At 43.4% G+C, this 12429-nt stretch overlaps 1 protein-coding gene across 1 annotated transcript in view; it reads left to right on the forward strand.

The window, feature by feature from the left end:
- The first annotated feature begins 319 nt into the window (after positions 1-319).
- Positions 320-12429, forward strand: part of PROS1 (protein S) — an 83422-nt gene continuing 71312 nt past the window's right edge. The window contains exons 1-5 of the mRNA XM_073668180.1: positions 320-573; positions 5591-5748; positions 7282-7306; positions 7746-7832; positions 10783-10905. Coding sequence (XP_073524281.1) covers positions 495-573; positions 5591-5748; positions 7282-7306; positions 7746-7832; positions 10783-10905 — 472 coding nt within the window. The 5' untranslated portion in view covers positions 320-494. The remainder of the gene's footprint in view (positions 574-5590; positions 5749-7281; positions 7307-7745; positions 7833-10782; positions 10906-12429) is intronic.

Below are 12429 nucleotides of genomic sequence, written 5' to 3' on the forward strand. Positions count from 1 at the left end.
GAGTCCTCAGTGGTTGATAACTTTTAATGGCTAACTGAAAAGATGGTAACAAATTGCAAGCTTTCCAGAGTACTCAGGCCTCTTCATCAGGCATTTTTGAAAAAAACAGGTGCAAATGCAATAATGGATCGGGCCGTGAATGTTAATCCCGCAGAACCCCTTTAAGATAAAAGTCAATGTAATCAGTTTATCCACACGAGTTCCCTGCGCTAACTGGGAGAGTTGCTTAATACAAATACCCAGATGTTTTGCAATTCCCACTGTTCCCATAAGTCAGAAGAGTCCATGTGGAGACCTGGTCCCATGGTGTTTGTGTACTTGTCATGTCAGGGGAGGGATGTTTCCTGGAAAAGCCCTGGAGCCATTGGGCCTTTCTCCAGCTTCTGCATCTGAACTCCCCCCAGCCAGTGTGGTGGAGGAGAGGCTGGGCTGAGCTCACAGACAGCGCTGTGCAGGCCTGGCCATAGCTGGCTCCTCTGTGCTGCTAACGGATCATGAAGTTAATGAGCTCCCTGAGTCTGGTCCTGCTGGCCTCCTCTCTCTTCATTACTTCTCTGTGTGAAGGGCGCACTTGTAAGTATTTTCATTCTTTCCCTTTGTATCTTGTTCTACTATATGTTGTGCAACACAGTAATAATAGGGATAAATACTAAGAGTTTCGGAATCATCCAGGAATCTCTAATAGGAACTGTGGAGTCAGAGATATAAGAGCATTACATGCATCTTAGTCTCAGACAGAAATACAATCCAAAGTACATTTGTATATGCTGAGGGCTAAGTGGATACCAGGCTACGAGCCGACAGTGTGTGGCCTGTAAACACAGATCACCATGTATCCAGCCTGTTCCTTTATTGTTCTTTTACATCCTGTTGTTTATCATCTCTTTGCATCTTGTGTTTTTGTTGGTTTTTTATTACTGATGCTTTTGTTTACAATGTATTTAGCTTTTTTAGTTTCTTTTCTCATTTCCTGTGACTATTGCACTATTATGTTGAATCATCTTTCTGAAGTTATGCTGCACTTATAAACGTGATGTGAAAGTAGTGGAAGAATGCATTAAAAAATAAAGTCAGCCTCATATCTTTACCGACTACTCCATACATGTGCACACTCTACTGCTCCATACACGTGCACACTCTACTGCTCCATACACGTGCATACTCTACTGCTCCATACACGTGCACACTCTACTGCTCCATACACGTGCACACTCTACTGCTCCATACATGTGCACACTCTACTGCTCCATACACGTGCACACTCTACTGCTCCATACACGTGCACACTCTACTGCTCCATACATGTGCACACTCTACTGCTCCATACGCGTGCACACTCTACTGCTCCATACATGTGCACACTACTGCTCCATACACGTGCACACTCTACTGCTCCATACACGTGCACACTCTACTGCTCCATACACGTGCACACTCTACTGCTCCATACATGTGCACACTCTACTGCTCCATACACGTGCACACTCTACTGCTCCATACATGTGCACACTCTACTGCTCCATACACGTGCACACTCTACTGCTCCATACACGTGCACACTCTACTGCTCCATACACGTGCACACTCTACTGCTCCATACACGTGCACACTCTACTGCTCCATACGCGTGCACACTCTACTGCTCCATACGCGTGCACACTCTACTGCTCCATACGCGTGCACACTCTACTGCTCCATACATGTGCACACTCTACTGCTCCATACACGTGCACACTCTACTGCTCCATACACGTGCACAGTCAACTGCTCCATACACGTGCACACTCTACTGCTCCATACACGTGCACACTCTACTGCTCCATACACGTGCACACTCTACTGCTCCATACACGTGCACACTCTACTCCATTCACGTTCACACTCTACTGCTCCATACACGTGCACACTCTACTGCTCCATACACGTGCACACCCTACTGCTCCATACACGTGCACACTCTACTGCTCCATACACGTGCACACTCTACTGCTCCATACACGTGCACACTCTACTGCTCCATACACGTGCACACTCTACTGCTCCATACACGTGCACACTCTACTGCTCCATACACGTGCACACTCTACTGCTCCATACACGTGCACAGTCAACTGCTCCATACACGTGCACACTCTACTGCTCCATACACATGCACACTCTACTGCTCCATACATGTGCACACTCTACTGCTCCATACGCGTGCACACTCTACTGCTCCATACATGTGCACACTACTGCTCCATACACGTGCACACTCTACTGCTCCATACACATGCACACTCTATTGCTCCATACACGTGCACACTCACCTCGGCCAATGATGCATATTTTTGGAATATCGGCCCCATAGCTGACTACCAAACTATCTTTTGGCTGGCAGCTATTTTTCCCTTCACCTCCAGACACAGGCTTGAACGATCATTCCTGTGTTCTCCATGAGAGAGCTGCTGACAGATTCATCTGGCAAGTGACATATCTCAGCGCACAACAAGAGGACCCACCGTTGAAATTCTATCAACCGTGTTTTTCTCTCCCCCAATATCATCTGTCAGAGAAGAGTTGTGAGGCCACCATACACATTAGAATGTCTTGTATCCTGACGATATCGACTTTAAGCCTCAGTCTGATGTCTGTAATACATGGCCTGTGTATGTATATACCTATGAGGCTGCCAAATTTGGGTCAGGAGAACTGCGGCCTGTCCATGCATCATAGTCCATTTTCGAACTGATGCTTTAAGCTGTAGCCAGACCCCATCGCAACTTATCTCCCAGAAAAACAAAAGGATCAGACTTTGCAATTTAACATGCTGGATCCTTTTTTGCTCTGATAACCTTCTTCTTTCCATACAAATTAGATGGTTTGGTGATATAGACAGATTAGGCCAACTTTAATGTAATTTGTTTGGGGTTGACATGTTTAAAACATTATTATTATTATTATTTATTATTATAGCGCCATTTATTCCATGGCGCTTTACATGTGAAAAGGGGTATAATACAAGAACAGTTACAATAATCTTGAACACAATGTGACAGCGACTGGTACAGGAGGAGCGAGGACCCTGCCCGCGAGGGCTCACAATCTACATATCAGGCCCAATGATTGTTTAAAGGATATCTGTCACTGAAGACTAGGGATGAGCGGACCTGTGGAAGTTCAGGTTCAACCGAACTCTAGTCCAAAGTTCGGTTTGGGTACCAGAACTGTACCTGAACTTGAACCTAAACCCGAACCCCATATAAATCAATGGGGACCCGAACTTTGGAGCTGTCTCGCTCTCTGTCTCTGTCTCTCCTCCCCAAACTGTAAAACGGACTTCCAGGAGACGTCCGTGTTTGGACTTCCGCGCCAGACACTAGGTGAGAACTGTACCTGAACCTGAACCCGAACCCCATAGAAATCAATGGGGACCCGAACTTTGGAGCTGTCTCTCTCTCTGTCTCTGTCTCTCCTCCCCAAACTGTAAAACGGACTTCCAGGAGACGTCCGTGTTTGGACTTCCGCGCCAGACACTAGGTGAGAACTGTACCTGAACCTGAACCCGAACCCCATAGAAATCAATGGGGACCCGAACTTTGGAGCTGTCTCTCTCTCTGTCTCTGTCTCTCCTCCCCAAACTGTAAAACGGACTTCCAGGAGAAGTCCGTGTTTGGACTTCCGCGCCGGACACTAGGTGTCTGGCACGAACCCCGAACTCTACAGTTCGAATTCGCTCATCTCTACTGAAGACCCTCTAAAAGCAACATGAACCACAATCAGCATGAATCAGAGACCGGCTGTGTTATTGGAGATGTGTATGTTTTACTCTGTTACGTTTCAGAGAAAACATACTTATTAAGTTGGGCAGGGACTACGCGTTGCATCTCAAATGACTAGTCTAAGAAGGTCCCTGGCTGGTTCTCCCTGGCCCATTGCCCTTGACTGACAGGTTTCTCCCTTTGTTTGGGTTTTGGATGAGACCTGAGAGTAAAGCGTATGGGGGCAGGTGGAAGCTTCTGGGGATCCTGCTTTTGGACTTGTTGCATCATCCTTGGCTGTAGTGTTTCAGAGTAAAACTTGGCTGCAATAACAGCGCCGGTATCTAAATCATGCTACTCATGATTCGGGCAGCATGAATCAGCTGTCAGGTTCTTTTTAAAGATTTTGTCCTCTTTGGACAATGCAGCTCTGGTTCCATGAAGATAAGCTAATCACAGAGTGTCCTGTTGCTAAGACCCCGAGCGGTCAACCGGGGGTGAACCTGCCAGTAAATGCTTCATTTCACTGTTGAGCAATCAAGAGGAAAGAAAAGCAGTTCCAAAATCAGTGTATTGTCTGTGTCATACATAAACATTCAAGGTGCTCCTCCTCAGGGTGCTCCTCCTCAGGGTGCCTCTCCTCAGGGTGCTCCTCCTCAAGGTGCTCCTAAGTGAGGGACTCTCTTTGTAGTCATGTTCCCCTCATACTAATAGCTAAAATGTCCTGGGTCAGAGACTCACTTCTAAAGGACTTCATTGGCATAATAACACACATGCTGGGGGCTCCAAGCAGTGTAAACTAATAACATCAACCCTCTGAAGACACTCAGAGATCCTTAATTGACAAGAGGAGGGAGGTGTAGAAGATGCAGAAGACACTCTAGGGCAGAAGTGTCAGCATTCCTATCTGTAGCTCATCAGCCCAGCAGCCATATATGACTTTTCCCTACTGTCTTAACCCTTTTTCCCAATTTATAAACTTTTCTGAGCAGTCAGGCAAAAGCTGTGCATGAATGAAGAATAGCCGCGGCTACAAGGTGACTGCTTTGTAGTATAATTATAGTCGTTTGTTGGATGGTTTTCGAAGTAGACTCACTATCTATTTACATGTATTTTTATGATTTATTAGCAGATATACTGTACTTGTATTTTAAATACATACACTTTTAACTATACTTGTCAACTCTTAGGACAGTTCATATGGGAAGTTTTTTTCTTTTTGCAAAACCACATCCATTTTTTTGAAGGCTATGCCCCATCCATGCCCTATTTCTTGCCCCATCATGTGCATCTGGATGGAGCATCTCAGTGCCAAAGAAGACATACAAAAAGCACTCAGCTTCCAAGAGTTTTTGGGAAGATTCTGGAAGATTTTCCAACTTTTCTATGAGTCCAATAAGTCTTCCCTTTTTCTTGAGAGCCTTTTGGACTTTGTGGGAGAGTTGGCTTGGAAGCTTTTAAGACAGTAGTTTATCGGACCAAGATCAGAATGCAGTACCCGGACTGGCTGGCGGCTCTCCCGACCTAAGCCTGACAGCTTCATGTGTTTCTATGCTACTGTAACGCTCGGGTCGGGAGAGCCGCCGGACAGTCTGTGTACTGCGTTCCAATCTTGGTCTGATTTATACGGTCGTCTAACGGCGCCCTAATGGTGACATTAGGGTAGAGTGAAGTGTTGACAGGAATAATACTGCTGCAGGCCGCCATGTTTTTCTTCTCGAATTTGAAGGAATTGGCAACCCAGGCTCTGAGGTTAATGTGAACAAAGCCTTATCATAGCATCAGACATATTTTTCTAATGTCTTAATAGCTTCTTCAAAGTTCAGTGTAACTTAGTTTTCTGGACACAGTTTTGCCTCCTCAGGCTGCATCACAATTTCTTATACGGAAAAAGAGAGCAAATTCATTTTTTGAAGAGAGTAAAGCTGGGGACCTTGAACGAGAATGTGTTGAAGAATTGTGTAATAAAGAAGAAGCCCGGGAGGTTTTTGAGAATAACCCTGAGACGGTAAGGTCTGTTCTTATTTTTGCACTTTTTCCCCTGATGTTTTGAATAGTTATTTTGTGCAGACAGACTCCCTTTAATTCAAGTGCAGGCATTTGGTGAACCCTTGGTGTGGCCAAACATCTCAGTGCACCTTCCTACCTAAATGTTTTTTTCTCTGCCCCATCTTCAGCTATGACTTTTCGGTCATAGAAGGGCTGAGATAAATGGAAAAGATGTGAAGGTGTACTCAACTGTTTGGCCACCCCAGGGGTGCATCAAGTGCCTGGGCTTGATTTGAGCAGTGATTTTGTGCTGGCAGACTCTATTTAAATATTGCATTACTGTGGTCAATATTGTTTTGTAAAGAAAAATTTGAAGCTGCCAATATACATATAAATTGTAAATCCGTCACAGATAAATCTGGTCTAGAAAAGATAGGTAACAACTTGCTAATTGCTGGGGGTCCCACCTCTGTGACTCCATCTGATCCAGAGAACATGGCTGTGACGTGCCCTTCTTTGAACAGAGTGATGGTAGCGCATGAATTAAACGGGGTCCAGACGTATGCGCCACCGGGGCCATAGACTGTAATGGTGACGGCAGAGCGAAAATGCGCACTGATCTGCACCATTTTCGAGAGTCTACGACTACACTCAGTCTACTACATCTGAGTATCCACCTCCAGTAGGTGGAAACACCTGAAAATGATGCACGGCAAAGCACACATTTGCTCTGCCGTCATCATTACGGTCTATGACCCCATCGGCGCATATGTCCGGACCCCATTTTGAGGGGGATTTCGGACGTATGCCCCAACGGGGACACAGAACGTAATGTGAAAGCATCCTTAGAGGGAACCTGTCACAACGGATAACTCCATTAACCTGCAGATATAAGGTAAATCTTCAGGTTAATAGTGTTAGAAAGGTGCCCGGCTTCCGTACTGAAAGTGCGGCTCCTGGGAGAAAATGAACTTTATTCCTCTCTGAAGCCGCCTGCTTTCAGTCAAGCAGGTGTGCTGTAAGCACGCCCCAGCACTTTGACTGACAGCCAGCTCAGCAGTGCGTCAGTGTTTACCTCTGGATATCTGTGGCTAGGCTATGGTATATCCTTTACTGCTCTCCTCAATTCAAAAGTGCTTATTTTGAAAAGTTAAAGGGATTGTCCACTACTCTATTCTCCCCATGTAAAATAAAATCAGCCTGTATTCACTTCTGGTGCCGGCACGGTTCTAGTGACGTCGGTGCTTTGTCTCCCGGGGCTTGTGTGCCACTAATAGGCAGCATCAGGCGACATCCAAAGTGAGAACTGCTGCTGCTTTCCCACTTCTTCCTGAGGTCAGTTCTCATGGGACATAACAATGTCACGCGAGTGACGGGAGAACAGATGCCGTCATGGTTTAAACAGCACCGACACCGGAGGTGAGTATAGGCTTTTATTTTACATGGGGGAATAGGGTAATGCAGAAGGGGTTGTCCGAGTTTCAAAAATATTATTTTGTTTTGTCATATGAAAAAATGTTTATAATAATATATTATTTTTTTTAAATTTTAGGAATATTTTTATCCAAGATATTTGGGTAAGTAGGGCTAACAGTTAAGGTGCATTAAAATGTTAATGTTTTTATGTGTGGAAAATAACTTTGATGGTATATGCAACTTCTAATACTACTACAATGATCACCATAAAGCCACGTTCACACTATCAGTATCGGTCAGTATTTTACATCAGTATTTATAAGACAAAACCAGTAGAGGAACAATCAGAGGAAAAATGTTATAGAAACACGTCATCACGTCTGCATTTTTCACCCACTCCTGGTTTTTCCTTGGAAATACTGATGTAAAATACTGACCAAATACTGAACGTGTGAACATGGCCTAAAGGTAAGGATACTGAGAGGTGAAGCACACATTAATGGCCCATTTTCTGTAACTTTTTAGGCAGTTTATATAGTTTTTATTAAAATGTAACATTTTATTTCATTTTTTTAAGTATACGCATTTTATCTTTTATAGCCTGCATTGGAAATTATCGAGATAAAGATGATAAGACCAGTTACCTGAATTTTGATGGACCCGCTGATCTGAGATCTTGCATTAATGGTTTGTATATTATTTCTTTATTTAACGGAGTACACATGATGTAGGTTGTACGGGGTCCTAATAATCCATCCATAGAAGTCTATGGGGCCGCACAGTATTTCCAGATAATTCCTATTCCTTAGGCCAAGTTTCCACAACTGTATTTTCAATCCGAGTGCCGTCCATGAAAAGCACCAGGTCCAATATTATTCAATTGGACTTTTTTTTTTTCAAGGACCAAATCTGCGCGTGAAAAAACTACAGCGTGCGCTAGTTTCTTCCGTATGTCGGATGAGACTCAACTGTTCAGGTCTATGGATGCAGAAAAAAAAATCAGATCCCATAGGGCTCAACCTGATACATTGTAATTATTTAATATTGGAAACTTTATTTGGTCTTGTAAATTTTAACAACTGCTGATGTATAAAATGGATCCCATACTGATCCCATACGGATTGCATATGGGTAACAATGGAGATGATTAGCGTCCCTTTTTTTCTGGTTGAAAATCGGTTATTTTTTTTATAAGCTCGTGTGAACTCAGCCTTATGGATAGACACAGAGCTGCTGTTTTTTTAAAGGATGACTGATAGAAGTTTAAAAGAATTGTTTTAGTAAGTGAATAAATGGAGGATAAGAGATCATGAATCTGAAAAGGAAATATGTCTACTTATACACAGGATTTAATCAAAGTATTGTGCTATTAACCAAGTATGACAAAAACTTGGTTGTCACAAGACTTGGACATTGACGATCTATCCTTAGAATAAAGATAAAAATGAGTCCTCAGAGGTGATACCTTTTAATGGCTAACTGAAAAGAGGATGTCATCACTTCTTCTGTGAGTCATTGTAAGGTATCACCTCTGAGGACTCTCAAGTTTTATTATTCAATCGACAGGCTAACACCATCCAAAGATATTTTTTTCTTGTATTCTTAGGATAGGTCATCACTATCAGGTCGCTGGGAGTCCGATACCTTATACCATTGATCAGCTGTTTGCATGTCCCATAGTGGCCAGAAATAAGTAGTTTATGGAGTTAAGAACCACTGCTCCGTACATTGAATAAAGGATGTTCATGAGCCGTGGCGTAATTAGAATCCGATGGGCCCCTGGTGTATATATATATATCCCCCATCCTGTTATATGACTCTTATTCTGGTATATGTCCCTTATTCTGGGCTTCATCCTGGTATATATATTCCACATCTTGGGCCCCTTCCCAGTATTAATGTCCCTTATCCTGGTATAGATGTCCCTTATCCTGGGCCCAATCCTGGTATATATCCCCCATCCTTTTGTATATGTCCCCCGTTCTGCTGCTGTTGTTTAATTCTTGCAAAAAAAATAAACATTTCTACTCACCTTCCCTCCGCTCCCCCGCCGCGCGGCATCCTCTTCTGAAGCCGGCAGCAAACTTCAGCGTGCAAGTTACGTGCACGCCAACATCAGCTGCTGGCCTCTGATTGGCCGGCAGTGTGTATTGCTGCACATGAACCCAATGGGTCTGTGCACCTCAATACACTTCAACTGGATGTGCGTCCGAGGGCATACATCCAACTGAAGTATTTGCTGGCGTCGGCAGGCCCCTCACCTGCATGATAACCCACCCACATGGGCCCGGTCGTGACCGCAATCGTTACGTCCCTGTTCATGGGTAGTGCAGCTCCTATTGAAGTGAATTGGAGCTGAGCTGCAGTACTGGAGAAAGCTACTACACAAGGTATGATGTTGTGGTTTCCCTGCTCTGTACAATAGCTACTTCTTGCCGCTGCAGGGCCTGCAAATAGCTGATTGTGGAGGTCTCGAATGTCAGACCCCAACAGTCTGATATTGATGAAAATATCCTAAGGATAGGTCATCAGTATTTAAGATAAAAGGAAATAAAAGCCCTTGTCCCCAGAAAAGCCTTGTCAGGCCATACATTTCCCCTGCGGTGGCTGTTGCATACAGTATTACATGCCAGCCCTTCAAGTAAATGGATGATGTTAGGCTAAGTTCCCACAATCAGTATCTTGTTTTGATATGTCATGTTTTAAATAAAGCTGCTTTGTTTTTGATACTTCTTGGTATTTGGCTTTGTTGAGGCTTTATTTAGACAGCGTACCCACCAGAGAAATTGAAATTTTGCAGATTTCAAACACGCACCGCAGGTCAGTTTACGCACAGCACAGTGGACCTGAGATTTCTTTAGGGCCATGTGCACACAGTGCGTTTTTGCCGCTGTGTTTTTCCTGCCAAGAAATTTCTGCATCCAAATGCTCAACATATGCACATACTTTTGCCTAAGATGATGCATTTTTCTGCCCAGCGAAAAAAATTCTGCAGCGTCAAAAACTCACCAGAAACTCATCAGGGGAACTTAATCTTATACATAGGGAAGCTGTGTCCGCTATAGCGAAAGCCGCCCTTTTATTAAAACCGTCGTTCATTTTTATTTCATAAATCAGTAATACACATGAAAATAAGAAACTTTGTAACACGTCTCATCCGAATGATCATCTTCTTTCTCCTCCTGGACTGATCATTCACTGTCAGTTCACAGGTAAAATCTGCATTCACGGAAGACAAATTTTCCCATTACTTAGATAGGAGATGACAGTTGGTGCTTATAAAATTCTATGGAGGGGGGAGAAGGAGGGAGGAACTAGAAACAGACACAGACATTCCGCTACAAGTTCTTCTGAAATGACAGGTAGAACTTCATAGAACTTTATAGAACTTTATAGAACTTCATACAACTTTAAAAGCATTAACTTTTACCACTTTAAAAAAAAAATTGAGAATTTTGAGAATGAAACATCAGTTCAAGTGGCGAAAGAAGCAGATTTCTCTGATAATATATATTTCAAAGTTGCTTATTTTGACGGGATATCGATTTATGAAAAAAAACATTAAAATGTTGATTACTCTTTCAAGTTTTCATTCTGACTCACTATTTCTTATTTGTGTATCACATTTATTTTATAGCTCTTCCAGACCAGTGTAAGCCGTTACCATGTAATAAAGATGGATATAAGGAATGCAAGGATGGAAAAGGAGATTTTACCTGTGTTTGTAAACCCGGCTGGCGGGGAGTGCGTTGTGATGAAGGTCAGTGACACTTTCTGTCTCGCTCTCCTCATAAGCATGGCTTTTTTTATGTACAGTAAAATATGATTTGTTAAAAAAAGATGAAATTCCTGAGTAAATGTAATAATAATATACAGTACCTGGGCAAGGGAGGGAGCAAAAGAGAGTACACAGACAGGACAGCAGGGGATAGCAGCTGATTCTTTCTGTGATCCCATATTGTCCTGTCTGTACACTCTTTTGCTTCCTCCCCTGCCCAGGAGATGTGATATGATCCGACCATGTTCGTGTTCACTAAGACCCAGCCATTACACAGTACACAGCATGGGCACATTTATAAGATTATCTCAGCACAGGAACATTTTATTTAAGCACATCCAATTGTGGAAGTTATTATTATTCCAAGATCTATTGATTAAAATGTACTTTGTTTGTGGAAAACCCCTTTAAGTCTAGAAAGTCCCTTTAAGGAGGGGTCCTTGAAGTCAGGTGATGAGATATTACGCTGCGGTTAATAAGTGGGTGAGCAGCCTGACAGGGGTTTTACATAAATGTCAAGGAGGTACATTATGTTGCGCTTGTGAGAATGTCCAATGGAAGAACAGTAGCCAGTACTCTGAATAAGGGGGTCACAACTACAATCCCAAATGGGATTATACTCTGCGGATCGCATGGAACCACTTAAGTTTTCTAAGTAATCTAGAAATTTGGTTTATAGATTTGTTTAAGACACAGCTCATATGTTTCATCCGATTATTTTTATTGATTTTTAAAGGGAGGGGAATACAATACACACGAGAATTTTTATAAACAAATGTTGGGAACATTAGGGAAAGGAGGGAAGGATAAACTTTTGTCACGCAAGGTGTGGGAAAGACTAATTGCAACACGAAGGAAAGAGGGGGAGGAAGCCCAAACACTAAGGAAAGGGCGAGTGGAGACCCCTAGGCAGATCTAATATCACCCTGCCTACCCTGCCGTCCCTATATAGGTTCCACACCTATCGCCGAGCAGGACCCTAAACCCTGGATGACCGTAGAGCTTGGCCCTAGATAGGGAGGGGTAGGGGTGAGCACTGGTCAGGCCCCACTTCAAACTAAAGACAACAAGGTAGACAAACAAAGGGGATTTGCTTAACTTGAGCAAACACCAGCGGAGTAACACCAACTGTCCTCCAAGGGCACCAGAGAAGAAGCTAGCAGACTGCTAGTTCTCCCAGCCTGTACATATAAGTGTCTCCGACGATTGCCTGGAGCAAACTGAGGGTTTATAACTCCCATGCAAGGGTATGTCAGTCAGCAGCAGGAGGGCATTCGCCACTGGGTCTTAAAGCAAGAAGGATTAAGAAGGTGTCTGCAATGCCAAGCGCAGTGACATTCTACAGCTAGATCCAGAGCGACTGTCTATTACACCTGACACACCTGTGACAACTTTAATAGGGTAAATTGATAATAAAGGAGGAAAAGATGGGGAAGAACCTGTAAAGACAGGTGAAAAGGCAAGCATGCAATGGAATAGTGAATTAGAAGTAGCATTTTTCAAAAA

The sequence above is a fragment of the Phyllobates terribilis genome, unplaced genomic scaffold, assembly GCF_046119375.1.
Source record: "Phyllobates terribilis strain yellow unplaced genomic scaffold, ASM4611937v1 Scaffold_2__4_contigs__length_985480577, whole genome shotgun sequence".
Classification (NCBI taxonomy): Eukaryota; Metazoa; Chordata; class Amphibia; order Anura; family Dendrobatidae; genus Phyllobates; species Phyllobates terribilis.